Source organism: Cricetulus griseus, chromosome 2, assembly GCF_003668045.3.
Source record: "Cricetulus griseus strain 17A/GY chromosome 2, alternate assembly CriGri-PICRH-1.0, whole genome shotgun sequence".
Classification (NCBI taxonomy): domain Eukaryota; kingdom Metazoa; phylum Chordata; class Mammalia; order Rodentia; family Cricetidae; genus Cricetulus; species Cricetulus griseus.
The window spans coordinates 331,610,932-331,631,345 of NC_048595.1; the positions used below are offsets into that span (position 1 = coordinate 331,610,932).

At 41.9% G+C, this 20,414-nt stretch overlaps 1 protein-coding gene across 3 annotated transcripts in view; it reads left to right on the top strand.

Moving 5' to 3' along the window:
• The first annotated feature begins 772 nt into the window (after positions 1-772).
• Arl15 (ADP ribosylation factor like GTPase 15) overlaps positions 773-20,414 on the top strand; it is a 369,445-nt gene continuing 349,803 nt past the window's right edge. The window contains exon 1 of one of the 3 annotated variants that reach the window (XM_027401436.2): positions 773-967. In XM_027401436.2, coding sequence (XP_027257237.2) covers positions 920-967 — 48 coding nt within the window. In that variant the 5' untranslated portion in view covers positions 773-919. The remainder of the gene's footprint in view (positions 968-20,414) is intronic. The other 2 variants (XM_027401437.2, XM_027401438.2) reach the window with 2 other exon arrangements.

A 20,414-nucleotide genomic window follows, 5' to 3' on the forward strand; every position in this document is an offset into this window, starting at 1 on the left:
AGCAGGAAATGCACAAGTCTCAAGTGCATCTGCACATGTTTTTCCCTCTCAGAATAAGATAAGGGATATCTTAAGATATCCCTTTAGGAGGGCCGTCACAATCCCATTGCTCGTTTTATTCAGGGACACTGGATATTGGACTTAAAGGTATGTAAAGAAACGATGGGTTTGGGGTGAACACCTTACTCCCAAAGTTGTCTAGGGGTCTAAGAATGCTTCTGGGCTCCTTACCCTGGGCTACGATGGTGCAGAGCGGCAGGAAGATCAAGTTCAAATTGTCCGTCTGAGCAGACGCCAAGAAGCGTCTTTGCCTGAGTATTCCCCCTCCCCCTCGCCCAGCTAGCCTGTTTAGAAGGCATCCGCCCTTCTAATCTGCAAGTCCTTGGAGCTTCAAAGCCACAGAAAAGCGCTCTGGGGAGAGAAAGTAAGTTTCGGTGACCACCACGCCTCTCATCGCCCTGAGCGGTTTCTTACGAAGGGGTGGGGAGACGGCCGCTTGTCAGCCTTAGTCATGGAGCTTCGCAGGGTCTCCAGCCGATTGCAGGCCGAGGGAGCCCCTTGGGCTCACCCGGCCAGAGCGCGTTTCCCAGTTGCAGGCGGGCCGGCGCTTCCGCTCGTCCGCCCCTCCCCCGCACACAGGAACCAGCAACCTCCAGACTCCCGCGCTTCACTGCTGCCATCCACCGGGGGCCTGCCTTTTATAGGCGCTTCGACCAATGAGCGTGCTCCTTTCCTTCTGCCCGCCCTCCCGGCCAATCGGCGCTCCCCTGGTGTAATCTTCGGCTCCTCGGCTGCTCTCGGCGATTTTCGCTGTTGCTGGCTTTTTCAGAAGCTGCTCGTTCGCAGCCCGAGACGCTGCTTTTTTTTTTTTTTTTTTTTTTCCGGGTTCCGAGCCATTCCGGATGCTTTAGGCTGCCGGATGTCTGATCTCCGGATAACTGAGGCGTTTCTGTACATGGATTATCTGGTAGGTGCGGGGCGCGGGTGGCGTGTCGCCTCTCGGATCTCGCGGTGGCCCATGGCCCCCCGCCTGGAGCAGCAGCCTCTCGGCTGCTTTCTTTCTTTAGGATGGGATGCCTTGGGCTGCTTTCTCTCCGGGCTGGCTCTTAGGGGCGGCGTCGGGGGAGGCCGGGTTGACAGGTAGAGGCGCGGCGGGGACTGGCGGGTCTGCGGGCGATGAGGCCACGCTCCGCGCGCCTCTCCACACTCCCGGAGCAGGACTTTCTTTCCGGGGAAGCTGGAGTTTTCCGCTCTCCCCTTAGCAGAACTCCAGGTACTATTAAAGAACCATAAGCAGAATGGCTTGCTAAGTGCCCGGCAGGTCCGGTCATTTGCTTGCTATTAGATCTCTAAAGGAATGACCTGGGTCGCGGCGGGATTTTAAAAACACATTACCAGAAAGTAGACTGGACTAAACCACATTGCAACCCGGCCTGCTCAGGACTGGGCAGGGACAGGCATTGCCCCACGGCTCTGGTTGTGGTGCGTGCCGCTTTTGCTTTGTGCACGGTTTGGAAGCCAGTTTGCAGTCAGCCCTGTGCTGGGAAGTTTAGGTAGGAAAAGTTTTTAGCACAGCTCAGGAACGGAACACTTGTACGTGTTTCTAGAATTGTGCAAGCAGCCTTGTGTTTTTTGTTCCAGAAATTGAATTTCCACAGAGCTGCCTGTTTGTGGTCAAGCAGGTCCTCTTTGACAGGAACTGTGTTCGATTCCATACAATTACCGTGTTGATGGTGAGAGGCTGAACCGCTATTGCCGTGCACAGCTGAAGTAGAGGGTTAGAAGCGTTGGCCCTCCTGTCGTCTTGTAGGACACATGGTTTTCCACTGCAGATTGGCCTGGCAGAGATTTGCCAGTGCCTTCTAGGAATTGCACTTAAGGCTGTCCGAGAAAGCCCGAGTGCTTTCGAGATCAAGAAGAGGGCCGACTGTCTTGGTAATGTTACCTGTGTGTGAGGGTTTATTTAGATATGCAGGAATGTATGTTTCTGCTAAAGCTTCATAGTTTGATGAACTCACCATTGGCAAAGATGGAGACCAGTTAATGCATGGGCTTGAGAACGAAGCTGAAATCAAAGATTACGAGTTGAAATTTGGTTTTGCTGTTTACATATTTTTGGTGGTAACTTCTATCTTGCTGTAGCCAGTTTAAGTGTGTTGTCTGTTTATGAACATTCTTTAAAAGTACAAAGTGTCGACTGGGCGTTGGTGGTACTCGCCTTTAACTCCCAGCACTCCAGTTGCAGAGACAGGTGGATCTTAGTGAGTTCAAAGCCAGCCTGTTCTATAGTGCAAGTTCCAGGAGAGGCTCCAAAGCTACAGAGAAACCCTGTCTCGAAAAACCAAAAACAAACAAACAAACAAAAAAACCCAAAACAAACAAACAACAACAAAAGAAACAAACAAACAAAAAACAAAACAAGCGTCTTGTAGGTTGATGATTCTCAAATATGTCCAGAAGACTACTTTCAAAATGAAATGATTGAGCTTGTCCCACACAGTACTATGGCTGTCTCTTGCAATCTGCCCCAAATAAAAGCCAGTTTGTTGAGGAAATTTTCCAAATAAGAAGAAAGTATAGGCTATGTCACTTGTACTGCTGAAAGCTAATTTTGGACACTTAACTAAATAGTGCTTCAAAGAGGAATTTGGTGGGTTTTCATAATTTTCTCATATTTGTTAAGGCTGTTTTAGAACCACATCACATAGCTGTCTTTGAGGTGCCAGGCCCACTAAAAGAAAATAGCATTAAAAATCACTTAGGTTGCCGAGTGGTGGTGGCCCACGACTTTAATCCCAGCACTCGAGAGGCAGAGGCAGGTGGTTCTCTGTGACTTCCAGGCCAGCCTGGTCTACAGATGGAGTTCCAGGACAGACTCCAAAAGCTACACAGAGAAACCCTGTCTCAAAAAACAAAAAAACAAACAACAACAATTAAAAAAATTAGGTTAACTTCTATCTAGACATAGATTCAGGATAGGAATATTTGCGGACATAAGGTTTGGCTGAGAGTTTAGGTCACAATCACCTGGCTTTGACTTGGCTTGTTTGTTTTACCTGCTGTGCCCCAGATCCTTTTTTGACTTTAATGTAAAGTCACACTTTCACTATGCTTTCAAAAATTCCCAAGTGCAGTGAAACAATCTCATAAAAGTCATTGGCAATATTCTAAGGGGCAGAAAACAAAATCTTAAAGGAAATAGTTCAGGTTTTATGAGTGTGTTAGGTATCGCTGTGAAAACACTGAAGAAAGTCCTTTTCTATTAAATGGACTGGAGGGAAAACAAAACAAAGGCCAGCTCCCAAGGTAGCTTTTTTTGCTGGTCAACTCTCAGAGACAAGGGCAAGCTACATCACTCCTCTCTTCCGTCCTTTAGGTGGACTTGTTTGCTTGTGTATCTTTGCAGGGAGTTTATTTAAAATCCCATTTCTGAAAAATACAGGATCAATTTCTTAGATTGTGCCTGGGATCCTATTTGTTAAGTAAATCGATCCCTAAGTTCTTTCACTTACTTTCTAGGAGGAAAAGAAATGTTTCTTTCATTCCAAGTTGGAATGTAGGTTTTGCTGAGTAGAATAGAGTCAGTGCTCTTTCCTTGCTCTTGACAGGAGTAATGATGTGTGTCCTCCTTTCTTCTCTTTAAACAGTACTCTTCATTTTTTTGTTGTTATGTTGGAAAGAAAAGCTGTGTGTGGAGGTGTTGTCCATTGTTCTTTATTTGGGTATCACCATTTAATTGTTCTTATTTGGAGATAAGTCCAAAGGAAGGAAGAAAAAGATGGTGTGTGTGTGTGTGTGTGTGTGTGTGTGTGTGTGTGTGTGCCGTGTGCTATTTTAACAGCTCCTAATAGGATTGAGACGATAAGATGAATGAAGGGAGCCCTCTGATCTTAGAGTTGCAGTTAATTTCTTGAATGTTCTCAAAGGTGACAGCTAAGGTGAAGGCTCTCGGTCTTAAGCATTAAGACAGAGGTTTTATTACTCTTGGTTCAGGGAAAAGTGATAACTTGCAAATCCTAAATAATTACATGTTACACCTGGTACTGGCCTGGCTTGGTGCCTGGCATGAAGTTAGAGCCCAGGATTACATGTTGGCTGAATGAATGTGAGGTGGGAGGGGACAATTCTATTCTCTTTTCTGGCTTCTAAACTGAGACAAGATAATATCTGTTTGAATTAGGCATTTTGATTTTTTGGAATGCAGAATGTATCCTTTTACACTTAAGATTATCCAGATAGAATTTGTTTAGCAACTTAAACATAAAAGCCTTATCTTTTCTAGATAATGCGGGTGTCAGCTGAGAAGCTCACATTTCTTTTCCCTTTCTCTTGAGGGAGTTGAAGAGTCCTGTTCTTACCAGACAGGAGAATGGACCAGGATTTAGCTGTCATCAACAGGCCGCACACCTGTCTCCCTCTGATGGATTAAGGCAATGTTTAGAGCTTTATAAAGAGAAAGAATTGGATAGAATAAGTTATTATAAGAATAGGATTATTTATTATAATTATTGAATATTATTATAAGAATAGGAAAGAATAAGAGAATATTATAACTTCTATTCTTCCAATGAGAGGATGATACATTATGAATTTCTTTCCTGGGAGGGTGGACAGGGTCAATGCCTACATTCCTTTCAGCTTAAAATGTTCTTGCCTTGTATGTTAATTGATGTGGATTTCACCTTTTCCTCTTTTTACAACCCACACAACAACAGTAAAGGTCATTATTCTCCATAGAATTCTAGTGATGATGAAAGGAGATAGTGGAGGTAAATGTGTTTATAAACAGAACACATTTTCAAATAAAAGTGTTAACACATTATGATTATGTTTCTGGCATTATACTTACTGTGGAATGACCATTATTTAATGGGAAGGATTGGGTTGCATTTTAAATTAGTCTCAATACATTAAAGAGTTGTGAGGGTATTTAGGAAGCAAGAAGTGTTAAGACTTCTGAGGGTCACTTAATACCTCATCCTGATAAGGTAAACCCACATCCTGATATTTTTAAGGTTTATTTGTACTATGTATATGTACATATATGTGCACATGTATATATATATAATATATATGATATATATATTATATATATATATATATATATTAATTACATAAATGAATGTTTGCCTGCAAGTGTGTCTGTCACCATGTGTATGCAGTGTTTGCAGAGGCCAGAAGAGGGCATCAAATCCCCTGGACCTAGAGTGATAGACAGTTGTGATCTGCCATGTGGAACCCAGGTTTTCTGCATGATCCATCTCTCCAGTCCTCTCATATGTTCTTAAGCCCATTCAGCACTTACTTATGCAACCCCTGTTTGTACATGTTCCTGGAAGTCACATTACAATGTTCCCCCTGGTTGCAAGGCTGCAAGGCAAATGGCTCATGGGAGAGGTTGAAGTGGCCTATGAAGATAAGACAGGTTCTGACATGCTCTTTTGCTTTCTAGTGCATTTCTTCTTGCATATGCTTCTTTGTTTTATTACAAAATGAAATGTAAAGCTAGACTTGCAGATGTGTCAAATATGCTTGATTGGTCTTAGGTGCTATGCTGTCTTTTGTTCATCGCATTTGTCTCTTAGGCTTGGAATTTAGTAAAGTTAACTTAGATTTCTTCTTTGTATTCACTGATGAACTTGGCCTAGTTTCTTGGTCAGGGAGGGCACACATACACACACACACACACACACACACACACACACACACACACACACACACTTTCCCCAGTTTCACACAGTTAGCAAGTGAGTGAGCTGACCTTGTGGTTCTAGGGCCCATTCTTTACCATCTCTACCTCCAAGCCATTCTTTTTTTTTTTTGCCATTTTTTTAAATTAAGTTATACACTTTTTCCTCACTTCCCTTCTCTCCTCCCCTCTCCCCTTCCATTCTCTCCCTGCCCCCCATGCAATTTACTCAGGAGATCTTGTCTTTTTCCTCTTTCTAGGCGGATCCATGTATGTCTCTCTTAGGGTCCTCTGGGGTTGTCAAGCCATTCTCTCTAATACAGGGCAGGAATTCAGGCACTTGGTGTTAAGAGCTGATGGAATACAGTTGGACATTGACATGCTTCATGCTTCATGTAAACACAAGGAACCTTTAGAGAGAAGGCTGGCTGGTAGGTGTTGTGTGCACAGCCTTCTGTCCCCACAATGCCTTTCCTCTGGTCACTGAGGTCATCTTCAAACTCTAAAGTTTCATCAACAGCTACAGATAGGTTTTTGAAGCATTAGCATGATCACTTTCAGGGCCATCTCTGCCTTCTACTGCTCTGGTGCCTCTTGCTTCTGTTACCAGAACTCTAGAGCTACTTGTTATGTCTGTTGTATTCCTTTACCAAGTACAGCTTAGGGGATGAGGCTGACTAGCAGACACAAGGCTGCAGGTGGTCTATGGCCTTCATCAGAGGACGTTAACTTTAGGGGATTTGTGAAAAAAACTGAAGAGAATGTAAGATACCTATTTTTTAGTGAGGGTATGATAACTCCCCCTGATATTTTTCATAAATCCTTCATAGTGATAAAGTATTGGGTAGCTTTCCATTACTATAGGGATGAACCAGAGTCACATTTTATTTATTTTATTTTTTTGGTTTTTCGAGATAGGATTCCTTTGTGGCTTTGAAGGCTGTCTTGGAACTAGCTCTTGTAGACGAGGCTGGTCTCAAACTCACAGAGAGCTGCCTGCTTCTGCCTCCCGTGTGCTGGGATTAAAGGCATGCACCACCACTGCCAGGCCACATTTATTTATTTATTTATTTATTTTGGCTCATATTTCTGTCCATCTAAGGTCAGGGTACACTTCTACTGACCACCTACTTAACGGCAAAATTTTGGTATGCAGTAAAGCTTTACCTGGAGAGACAGGATGTCATGCCTATGTTTGTATAGTCTTTCTCCTTTTTATAAAATCACTAGGATTCAAGCATGGGGCCTCTACTCTAGTGATCTGGTCATGTTCCCAAAGCTCCACTTACAGACACCAAAGTTGGATTGAATTTCCAACTTTTTAAAAAAAATTTTAAGGTTTATTTAATTATACAATGTTTTGCCTGCATGTATGCCTACACACCAGAAGAAGGCACTATATCTCATTATAGATGGCTGTGAGCCACCATGTGGTTGCTGATAATTGAACTCAGGACCTGTGGAAGAACAGCCAGTGCTCTTAACCTCTGAGCCATCTCTTCAGCCCCTAAATTTCCAACCTTTCGACACCATTAACACATCTTTGGGAATTAAACTCTTGCATGAGTTGGAGGTAGAGGCAGGAACAAGCTATTGGAGCCTGCAGCTACTTTGAGATATGATGTGGCAGCTCCCCAAACTGCTTCAGAAGCCTAAGGAGCTGTGTTCTGGTGGATCTCCACCACTATCTTGATAGTCTTGATTTTGAGCAAGGTGTTTTGTGTTTTCCTTTTGTATTGATTTCCTCAGTTTCTATGGCTGGTCCTGACTTCTTATGCTGAAATAGAGATACTTCTAGAATCTGAGCTGTACCCTGCATCCATGCCAGTTCCCTCAGTGTCTTAATCCCTCTTCTATCATTGAATTCTACCTGGTAAAGTGGAGGGCTATGCACCAAGTATAGTCACAGTGTTACTTTCATTATCTAATTTAATCAAGCCACAATCCTGCTTACAGCAGATTTATAAAGAGGAAACTTGAGGCTCTGAAAGATTGAGTGTTTGCTGGGATCCTGCATGCAGTAGAGAGGGTCAGGTATGACATTTAGGTCTAGCTTGTTAGATGCTAAGCCTGAGCTTTTAAACAACGGGCTTGATAAAGTTTAGCTAGCATAGTGAATTATTAGGGGTGGGGGGAGGTGCCCAGATACAATGCTGGAAATTGAAGGGTCACTTGATTTCTGCTGTCACTTGGTTTCCTGATAGGCCCCCTGGGAACTCCAAGGACTTGTGTGGGTGTGTGCCTTGAGGCAAACACCTGCTCATACCTGTTCACTTTTTGCATAAACATTGGCCTCTGTTCTTTGACTCATGGCCCAACACGCCCACATGATTTTGAGTGACTGGCCACTTGAAAGGTTGAATTTGTAGGACAAGCTCCTCTGGTTTCGTTGTAAATTGGTTTGCCAGGAACTAGTCTGACCACTGGCCCGCTTTTCCTTGGGCCGAGGACCTTTTCTGGTTTTTGAGGGATTCCTGTGAGTTCTTTGTCTGACAGGAGAGTTGCTGATTTTGCCTCTAACTCTTGGGGAAGAGCATGTGAGTGAAGAGCTACTTGGGGGCCATTGACTGTAGCACAGACAGTCTTACTGGTTCCGGCCAGCCGGGTTATGAAGTCAGGAGGGAAAAGGAAGGGAGGGACTGCAGCGAACTTTCTTGTCTATCTTTCTTGACTATCTTTGGATTGCAAGCTTACAAATAATGATATGGACACTGCTTTTTAATTATGAAAGATTGGCCTACAGCTTAGGCTTGTTCCTAACTATCTCTTTTAACTTAAATTAACCCATTTATATTAATCTGTGTCCTATCACGTGGGATTACTGCTCTTCTACCTTGCACTTCTTGTTTCCTCTCTGTGTCTCCTGGTGTCTCTGCCGTTCTTCTTCCCAGAGTCCTCTCTGTCACCAGAAGTCCCACCTAACCTCTTCCTAGCTATTGTCCATTTAGCTTTTTATTACGCCAATCACAGCAACACATATCACCTAAGGTACAAATATCCCACAACATAGGAACAGTCTTTTGTGACCTTACTGCGTTGATTCAACAGGTGTTAATAGTTTGCATTTTAACTTCTAAGCTTCAGTGCTTTTTAAAATCAGACAGACCCCCCCCCCAAAAAAAAAAGGAACTTCAGGCCACAGCTAAGGCTCATACTCTTTCCACACCTTACTGTCATTGGTGAGACAACTGTCCAGAAGTTAGTGGGTCTCATTCTCATGCTTCTTTAGGACAAATGGATGGATGCTTAAATTGTGGAGTATTTTGTATGTTAACGTTTGTTCAGGAATTGTGACATACCACTCTTTTGAAACCTACCCTTAACCTTCTCTGATGATATTTTTGAGCTTAATAAATGTTGCTTAGATCAGTGAGTATTTGATTCATGTTTCTGGTTTTGATGTTACAGTTTTGGGTTATCTATAAAGATCTTACCTGAGTTTGGTGAGACCTAACTTAAGGGAATAGAGTTGGTTGGCAAAATGGAATTTTGTTACATTAAGTACAACTTTTGTAAAGTCCACCAGTTTGTTTACTTTGAGTTTTAAAGTTACTTTGCTAATCACTTTAGCCATGAACTGAAAGTAGGTGTGTCAGGAGTGAGATGATTTTGATAACATGCTTATTATTAAAGTAAAAGCTTAGAGAAAGACATAGCAGAGCACAATGGGGGAAATCAGTAACCTAGCAACCCACAGACAGCTGACATGCATTTTAGTACGTTGTCCTGTAGTCTGTATATAGACTACTACCCAAGTAGAAAATCATCCTGGACTTACAATGAAAAAAAGAAAAACAAATTTATACCACTGTACTTACAAACTTTTCAGTTCAAATAATTTCTCTTCTGCAGCATGGAATTTCTGAATTACACCCGTGAATGGTAATTTACTCACTGGCCACCTTTCCTTAAGATATCACATGTTCCTCTAGTTTTGGCCAATGTCATGGCCACTGTCAATGACAGTCCATGTATTCTAGTTTCATTTCAGTTGCCGTGATCAAAACACACTGACCAAAGGCAACTTAGGGGAAAAAGGGTTCATTTCAGCTTAGAGTTTCAGGTTTCGGTCTGTTTTTGAGGGGAAGTCAGCGCAGGAACTCAAACAGCTAGTCATCAATCACATCCACAGTCAGTAGCAGAGAGAAATGAGTGGCCCTTGCTGCCCCCCTGCCTCCCTTCAGCCAGCGTTGTTCACTCTTACATGGTTCAGGCACAGCTGGTGAAATGGTGCTGCCCATAGTGGGCTAGGCTCTTCTCCATCAGTTAACAATCCATTAATCCCCTGTAGATACACCCACAAGGCAAGATGATCTAGATAATCCCCCACTGAGCCTCTCTTTCCAGAGGATCCCAACACGTGTCTAGCTGACAGTGAAAATGAACCAGCATGTCATGTAAACACTTGGATTTTTCCAGAGTAGATTGTAAAAAGTATGTGTACGGTACTGTAGTGAATCTTACTTCAGAAAGGGCTCCAGGGCCAAAGACGTTTGGGAAGTTGTCAGAGCTGAACAGGTTCCTTTACTGTACAGCCAATAAACAGCTGACCATACATGCTAATGTGAGTGGTAAATCTCTAAACGGGAAATTGTTATAGACAGTGTTCTTACTCCTTTGAGGGCAATTGTACTTGATGATCAAATTCTAAAAGTAGACTCCTTGGGTCGAAAGTTACCTACATTTTAAGAACACAAGCCAGCAACTTTTAGTTATGATTAAATATTGAAGTGAAGTTGATGGCTAATTACTACTGATAGAAGATTACTCTGTGCCCGATTCTGTGGGAAATGCTAAATAACTGTCTGTTCTTTCAGCTACCTTGTGAGAGTTGTAGCAGCTGTTACTTCTCTCTGTCTGTCTATCTGTCTGTCCATCTCTCTCTCCCTCTCTCTCTTTCTCTCTCTTAAATGGTAGCGGGGACCCAAGTTCTAGAAGAGTTTTGCAGTCATGACTGACTTAGTTGCTAAAAGATTGGTAATAACATAATCTGTCTGTATTTTTGTTAGAGAATAAAGCTGAGTTTGAAGTCTGCCCTAGCTGTTTCATCTGTAATCTGCTTAACATGAAGTATTTCTCAAATCTCAATTTATGGCAACACAGAGAAAACAATCATAATTTATATATTTTAGGAAATAATATCTCCAGATTTTTGTGGATATTTGACTAGCTTTCCCATTTGAAATGATACTAATTGCTGATACGTCTTTAGATGTTATTAAAAGGCATAATTAAAAGATGATAGGCAAGTCCTCAGGTTTGCATGTATATTTTTAATATGTAGTTATTTCAAAAACTGCAGATATTAGGGACTTGGTCTAACAGAAGTCACTGTGGGTCACCACGTTCTCATTCACAAAAATTAGGTACATTAGAGCCTTTGTGATGATTTGCACGAGTAAAACCATAGTCAATATATGGAAAATGGGTTTATATCTTATTAATTTCATTCTTTCTGTTATTTTATGTTCTTCCTGAAATAGTGATCTTTGCTTCCATTTAATTCTATGATTTATATGACTATAAAATTGCCTTTGCATACTTTTATCATTCATTTACTCAATTTACTTTTGTTTATAAGCCCTTTATTTTCTGGTGCTCGTAGGCACCAGGTGTGTGTGTGTGTGTGTGTGTGTGTGTGTGTGTGTGTGTGTGTGTGTATAAAAGACATTGACTTCCCTTCAAGTTGCTTAAGAACTCTTGTGCAATGAAAACTAAGCAATTGCCTTTTGGGTTAGCATTATTTAGAGGAAAATAAAAGAGCTGAATAAATAATGGAAATAAAGGAAACTGAAAGAGCTCAGAAAAGGGGAACTCAGCCTAGACTTGGGGACCAAGGAGTGCTTCCTGGAGGGATTATTTTTAATTTGCAACATTGAAGTTAAGTAGGGTTGGTCTACTGACAGGCATGGTCAGAGCCAGGCAGGGAGCAGATGTGTGGAGACTTGAGGGTGAGTAACATCATGACTTCAAGGCCCCTGTGTGATTGGGGCAGGGTTTGGAGCAATGATTTCACCCAAAGCTGCTGGATCCAGCGAGTAGTTATAATCTAGAATGTCGCTACCACCTCGACCAGCAAGGAAGACGCAACGCTGAGACTCTTCCTTAAGCAGTTTACTCAGGAAACTTAAACAATCTTCTGACTCCGGGGAAAGCCAGCCCACAGCTTAAAAGCACTCTTGCCAGCCAACCCCAGAACGCCACGTGGCTAAGGCGGATAGGCTTGGCTAAGGCGGATAGGCTCGCATTTGCTGATGTAAGTTTGAATCTTAGACCAAGCCAAATAAGGAGTTGTTTATTCCAGAGAGCGCTTATGGATGGTGAAGGCGGAAACCGGCACCATCTTAAGGCGAGGTGCATCGCAGCTCTCCACACTAGAAACCTTCAAGGATTGTTTAGAGTGTCAGGTTAGACCTGATTGTGAAAGGTGAGGAAGGGAGAGCAGCCTGCAGAGAAACTAGTTAGGGTGATGCCATCCCAATACAGGAATGAGATAGAATTCACTGTCAGGTGACCGAAGAAAATAGATAGGCCATTTAAATAGAAAAGGATTGTAGAGATTTTGTAATTAGATATAGAATATGAGAAGAGATCTCAAAGGTAGTCTTGAATTTGGGGTAACATTGTTTTGGTTATCTATTTCAGAAAAACAAGTGACCTTGAAACACAGTAACTATTTTGCTCATGAATCTGTTGGTTGACCAGGTTCAATGGAGGATTGGTCTTACTCAGGATTTCTCATGGGGTGTAACTGGGTTCATCTCAAAAGTTTTTTCATACATGCATTTGGCATCTGGCCTGGGAATGTTGTAGTGACTGGGTGGTGGATATTCTGACTGTGTGGTCTTTCTATGTGATTGCTCTGGGCAGCCTGACCTCTTATGTGGAACTTGAAGGAACTTGCACGGATATTGTACCAAGAGAAACTGGCAGGCTCCACCTAGCTTTTTCTCATCTATCCTCAGTGTTATTATTTGGCATCCTTTCTGCTGTTCTGTTCATCATGACACTCACAAAGGCATACTGAGGTTTAAAGATGAGAGACATCTCTTGGTGCAAAGACAGTCAATAATTGATGGGCATGTTTGAAAACTATCACAAGCATTGGGATGACTAATGGGGCCATATACTGTTATAAGGAACAGGGAAGATGAGGTTGGGAAATAAAGTGGAATTGATTTCTGAGTAATTGGGTTTGTGGTTCTTGTGTAAAATCTAAACTGAGTTTTAAATAGTAGATGGAAACCTAGAGGTGAGGTCTGTTGATGAGGTTAAAAGTAATGTGGAATGGGTCTGGGACGATGGTGGTAAATAAAATGCCTGGCACGCAAGCACGGTTCTGGGTTTGGAGACCTAGCATCTATGTAGAAAGCTGGGTGCTGCTGCAGGGCATGCACTTGGAATCCCAGCACTGGGGAGGCAGACACAAGAGTGTCCCTAGGGCTTGCTGGCCAGCCAGCCTAGCCAAATCTGTGCACCTCCAGCACAATTGAGGAATTCACTTGACATTGACTGCTGGCCTCTGCATGGACACACACACACACACACACACACACACACACACACACACACACGTATGTGCTCATTTGCATACACATGAACACATACACACAACATACAAAGAGAAGAAATGCCAAACAATGGTCACTTACTGTACTGCAACTGTACCATAGTATGCTGTTAACACTGTGTGGGAATATAGTGCCATGTCATTTCCTGTTATTTATTGCCATTACTTTAGAGACTAGAGAAGTTGGGAGTCATGACTAAGATGTGATGGACGCAGAATTTGAACCTAGGTCTGGTTAATGTCCGAGTCTACATCCCCCATCACTTACACAGTAAGTGGAGACAGTTCTTAGGGCTACCTTAGACACATACACATTTGACACACTGCACAAGACCCTGTTAAACTTGCTGTGGTCCCTGTTGTGAATGGGCACAGAAGTTGCCACTGGGTTAGCCATGGCTCCGGATTGGGCCTCTTTTTCCCAGGACAAATTGAATTGTGTCTCGCTGAAGACATAGGCTGCAGTTTATTAGTATCATCAGAGTTTGGTACGGGGGTTACACAGGATAGTGTACCCCGAACAAATGGTTGGAGTGAGAGGTTGCCTAAGGAATGGCTAAGGGCACTGATTATGAAACCATACTGAGTGCATTAGTCTAGTTTTGTATCTTAGCTGCTATGTAACCTTTTATGCCTCCGTTTCCTTCTATGAAAAATGGGTATAATGGCATTCACTTTATAATGGGGTATGTTCACACACACTGTATGATGCTTCCATCTGGAATCAGCTGTATATGTGATAGTAAGCACTGTATGTCTTATGACATTGATGATGTCTTAGTTTGTGCAAATATATTACTTGGTGTTTGCATAATGAAAAAAATCACACAAGGATGTGTTTTCTCAGAATGTTATTGTTATAGCCAGTGTTCAGATATGTGTATGTGTGTGTGTGTGTGTGTGTGTGTGTGTGTGTGCAATTTAAAAGAATGTGACACTATCAAGTACTATACAAGCGTTTTCTATGATTGAATTGAGACTTAATATAAAACAAGGACATATGTTACTGTCATCACCAAACAGTTGTACTTGAGTTTCTATTTGGACTTCCATGCCAACTTTTCAACACTCTCCTTGTTTTCACCTACTAAGCTTAGTACAGAGTAACTGGGTTAAAGATATTGGAGCCCTTCGTTGTTCTTTTAAGTGGCAGCTATTTCTGATTTACAAGGGTGAGAGGTCCTGGCTTGGCATACGGTGGCCCACATCTGTCCTCAGGCCAGTTCTGAGGAGATATTTTGTAAGTATGGGCAAATGAGAGGTCTCCCTTCAGCCTGAGTGGATAACTTTGCTGTGGAATTGTGTGGTTATTCAGAACTCTCAGCTCCTCTTTGATTGGAATTGAACAGTTTGAAAGGCAAGCTCCTGCTTTTGGGAATTTGAAAAGCTGTGATTTATTGGCTGTTCATTTATCCTTTCTTCTTTTATGAAGGTTTCCTGAGCGTCTGCCTGCTGTGGAAGAAGGAACACAGACTGATTTATGGCAGAATGATGGTGTTCTTTATCATTTTGAATGCTTCCTGAATTCGATTACTACTTTTTCCAAATCACCTTGCTAGATGTAGGAAACCTTTGGTGATTTTTGGACCACATTCTCTTTGTTTCATTTTATGTAGAAATACTGTTTTTCTATATTGTTCATGAGTCATCATTTTTTTTTTTTTTTTTTTAGACGTGGTTTGTCTGTGTAACAGCCCTGGCTGTCCTGGAACTAGCTCTGTAGACCAGGCTGGCCTCGAACTCACAGAGATCTGCTTGCCTCTGCCTCCCGAGTGCTGGGATTAAAGGCATGTTCCACCCTCCCCCACCCCTGGCTTGTTCAGGAGTCTTATTTCCTCTTTGTGACACACCCCCCATGTGTTGTTGGCTTAAGAGGGTTTTTGTTTTGTTAAATGACATTTTAATCATTATTTATCTGCCTGAAATGAAACATGGTAACTTAAAAAGATATTTTAAAGACTGGCTCACTTATCTGGAAACACAGCTGGGTTTATTGTATTTCTGTTTCAGGGCCACTACTGCCCTGGCCTTGGGCAAGCAGTAGGGTGGCTTTTGCAGCCAGAGGGACAGACCCTCTTTGTCCTTTCTAGGGACATGGGCCACCATTTTTCTCCAGCTTGAGTGTGTAGGATGAGTTCTTGGGCTAGTGATGCTTCCTTTTCATCCAGGTATATCTGTGGGGGGATAATGCTTAATTATATAGGTCATCTTTGAAAATATTTATAGGCAAATATTTTCCGTGTTTACTGTCCTAGTAATAATTGTGTGAGCTTAATATTTCATTTTAAATAGTGTACACATGGGCACAGGCACATGTATACATTACACATGTGCACATATATACATACAGGAGTGTAACAGACCCACTGATTTGATTCTTTCTTCCTCTGTTTTTATCTAGTCCTTTTTTGTTTTCCAAATCCAGACTGTGTAGGGTTCATCACCGGGGAAAAGATGATTTGTCCTAGTGCAGTGGGTGATATTAAAACAACATAATAGCAGAAGATGAATATACTTCTAAAAGTGAATGTGGGAAAGGAGATAAAAGTTAACAAGGGTTTTTGTTTTGCTAAATGACTTTTTAATCTTTGTTTGTTAGCCTAAAGCGAAACACAGTAACTTCAGGTCATTCATAAGAAGATTAGAGGACTCCTGTACTGAAATACCCTGCCACAGTCTGGAAAAGATCTGCTAGTTTTTAAAATGTTCTGTGAAGAAGAGGGGTACCAGTTTAGTTTTGGGAGAAGAAAAGTACTAAACTCCCTTCTTCTCAACCTCTTGTGCTTCATGCCTGACATATTTCTTTTTCAACAAATATGTGTTTGAGAGCTTATTGTTTGGCAGGCACTCGGCTAATACAGATACTAAGACCTAGCTGGTTCTGTTGAATGACTTATACTTCTTTGTGGTGGGGAAATCCCAGACTATAGAATAACATGTGGTGGACACACTTCTCTTTGAAAAGAGGTCAGCTAGTAAATTTGTAGGTTTAGGAGTCAAAAGTTCTGTCTCAGTTATTGAGTTCCACCATTGTAGTTGCAAAGCAGTCATAAATACTAAACGTGGATATGGCTTTGCTTTAATAAAACTTTATTGGCAAAAACAGACAGTGGACTAGATTTGGTCTGCAGATAGTATTTTCCCCACTGGGCTAATAGAAGAGAAGCCATATTGGAGTATATTTCTCATTGAATTTGAGTTTTAGTTTTTGTACTTTGAGAGTACACACACACACACACACACACACACACACACACACACACACACATATATATATATATATCATACACAAATACTCATATATATATATATGTCATGACTTATTTAAAAACAGTGTGACATAGGCGACGATTTCTGATATTTCTTTTCAGCTGTGAAATTCTTCCTATCCATCTTTGTGTAGGCTTATAAAACAGTTATACTATATAATTTTTAGTGATCGATATTTTCTTTTTATTCCTGAGAAGAGGCTGTTTCACATGAACATAGACACTGACCTGAGATGTGAATACCTGCTCTGGGGATGTGCTCATGGGTACATTGCTTACCTAGCATTTGTGAGGCCCTAGGTTCAATACCCAGCTCTGGAAAACAAAACAAAAAACAAAAGCAGTCAGGTTCAGTGGTAGAGTACTTGCCAGATTGTAAGGGTTCATAGTTCATATTCATATGATCTGGTTCAGTGTTTTGTGCTTTTGTTTTTGGTGTAGTATTAAGAAATAAGTAATCCCAGCACTCGGGAGGCAGAGGCAGGGAGAGCTCTGAGTTTAAGGCCAGCCTGGTCTACAAAATGAGTTCCAGGACAGCCAGGGCTATTACATAGAGAAACCCTGACTCAGAAAAATAAATAAATAGAAAGAAAGAAAGAAAGAAAGAAAGAAAGAAAGAAAGAAAGAAAGAAAGAGAAAAAAAAACAGATTCTAATAGCAGGGCAGTTGGCAAATTTTGCGGATTGTGAAGTAATTCCATTTTAAGTTAATCTTCAGTCATAAGGCAGACTTAGGTTTCATCAAGAGGCCTGCACCCTCCTACTCCCACCCTGTGGAGTTACTCTGGCAGCACAAGTGAGTGTGTGGGTGGTTTCCAGTGCCTTGAAGTTTGAAACACAGAGCATTTGAATATGTGCTTGTCATCATTTCAGTCTCTTAAGATAACTAGAATCCACTTTCATTTTAAAAACCTTTATTGCATATCTCAGTGCCCTTTGCAAGCCCATTTAGGGAACAGTTTGAATCACCTGGTGTTCAGACTCAGACCTGGTTAGAAGTCAATGTCCCGTCATTCAGGCCTTGGGTTAGTGTCCCTCAGCTTTTTCCATCAGACAGAAACCTAGACATCCTCAAACTGTTCTCACTGAGGGTGGGATGAAGTGTTGAAACACCCAGCATGTGATAGTACCTTTGTAAATGTCATTTTTCCTCCCTTCTGTCATGACTTGCAAGATAAGGCCAGCTTTTTGAGTTGAATGCTGTGTGCTTCTGTTTGACCTCTGCAGGTCTGGTTATAGGTATTATCCCTCACTTTAAAGGAATGCTTGAATAGGAGTTCTGTTCTCAGAAATGCTTGTTCATGTGAAAGGAGTGGCCTCAAAAGGAGTTGTGATTCTTCCTTGGCCTGAGAATGACAGGGGCTGGTGACAGGTAGAGGGCAGTTAAGGAGGCTTACGTAAGTATGTAGTCAGAAAGGTAGGCAGGCACATAGCCTTTCATTGCTAGACAGTCTGTACTGATGAGTACTCATGAGTAAACCTGAATGGAAGAAGGACCATCGATATGCACAAGGATGCAGACAGCAAAGAAGTGAGGGAGAGATTACCTTCACTTGACAGCTGGAACTTAGTGGTGGGATAAGGATAAATTCTTCAATACTGAGGCAGAAGTGGAATTAGAGCTATGGGCGAATGCCCAAGGGCAAAAGTAAGTCCTACAATCCAAGATGGGTACCCCGAGGTCTGGGATTTACCAAAAACCTCAAGTGATTCTATGACAATACAGATTGAGTTGACATGGCTGTTCAGACACATTGTGGAATCTGTGGGATCAGATATTGAAGAGTGGCCCAAAGAATTGGTTCTGAACCCAGGCCCAGGTCTAGAGCTTGATAAGAGCCCACAGATGAGGCTGAGGTGATGTCTGGACTTGAGTTCCAAGCTTCAGTAGGAGGTGATGGGCCCTGGCTTTAGGGTTGCAGCCTTGCTCTGGCTGAAGAGAGGAGAATGAAGTGGACCAGGCCCAGAAAGGAACTCTCTCTGCTGAGCCCCTGGTGTTTGCATATGTGATCCAGTTAGATAAGTGGTTTTAACGTGATTCCTCTCTTCATGTATGAGGGCCTGTGATTGACAGACAGTAAGATGGGTAACTGTCCCAAGGTAACTCCCAGATCTGTTTTACCTACGGTCAGAAAACCAAGAGAATCCCAGCTTTCCTTATTTATAAGCAAGCAATAACATTCGCGATTCTTGAAATAGGTGTTAGATGTATTCTCCCATTCTGGAGGATTTTTCCGCCTTGTTGGTCCAGTAAAGAAGTAGCAATGTTGTAGAAAGGATTTGGACATTAGAATTAAATATAGACTTAATAGTTTTCATTCTCAATGAAAAGTTCAACAAAAATCCCTACATGACAATATCTAAGGTTTTATCAAACAACAACAATAATAAAACCCCCCAAACCAAACAAACAAAAGACAAAACAGTCCTGATATTTGTGTTAGTTATATGAAGGAGAGTGCAGGAGAGAAAGAAAAATGGAGAATCCGTTTTTTTTTGAGAATTAAATATTGTCTTTATGATCCTGAGAGTACATGGCAAATTGAAGGCTCCTGGTCATGAGTAAAATAAAATATTAGGTAGCATTAAAGATTAAAACACTGAGTGGTCTTGAATGATGAAATTGTATACAATATATTCAAACTTATTCAGTCTGTGCATAGTGCTTTGCTTATCTGGACAGTGCTATGAGATCTGGCTAGAAATGAATGATTGATTCTCACCCACCTGCCCATCTATTCTCCTTTCTCTCTGCATTCTTTTTGGAAATTTTAATCAAAATACAACTATATAATTTTTCTTCTCCCTTTTTTTCCTCCAATTTATCTTATGTCACCCTCTCCAAACTCTCCTGTTCGCATGTGTGCACGACACACACACACACACACACACACACACACACACACACACACACACACACACCCTGTTCTGAGTCCATACAGTGTTGCTTGTGTATATATGATTTCAGGGTTGACCACCTGGTGTTGGATGACCTGCTCTGGGAAAGATCAGTTCTCTATCTCTCAACAGACATCAGTTGCCTGCAGTTCTTTATCCAAGTTGTCTCCTTCTCATGTTAGCATGTCTATTGGTGCTGTCACTTTTTAGGTCTTGTTTAGGTAGCCATATTGTTAAGGTATCATTGGTGTAGCTTCCCTGTCATTTCTAGGAGACATAGTCTCACAACAGACTTATTGGTCTTGTGCCTTTTACAGTCCCTCCCCCATGGTGCTTTTTGAGCCTTAGGTACCGAAGTTTATGGTAGATATATCCACTGGGGCTAGATAACCTGTGATCAGTTGGTCTCTGCATTTTGACGAGTTGTGATTTTTGTAAAATGGTCCCTGCCTGCTGCAAAGAGAAGTTTCCCTGGTGAGAGAGATAAGAGCTAGACTTACTGTGGTATAAGGATAAGCTTTAGAATGTAGTTAGGAATCCTGGTGATGTGGTGAAATGCAAGTGGAAGGCTCTCTAAAATCTGTGACCTCACTAGCCCCGAGTTTGTGTTCTTGGACCAGGCATCAATTCCCTTGTTTTGAGCAGGGCTTACTACCAATTAGACAACTGTAGGTTACTGCTGAGATACGGGTGCTACTGTTGGACTTTTAGGAATATCTTGCCATTCTGGTCATTGTTATGGTTCATAGATGTCAGATAGCATTGGATAGATCTATTGATTGGGTCCATCCTTTGACAGCTTGTGTAGCACCTCTGATCCTGTGAAAGCTAGACCTAGATCAGATCCAGCTCAAATCTGTCCTTTATCTCAAGTCTATAGTATCTTTAGCATTTGAGTCTAACCTTCCTTCAATCTCTGGGAGATAAAGCAAAGCCTGTGTTGTTTTTGGGTCTCTTAGACTACCCTGACCAACAACTCAGAAAGAAGT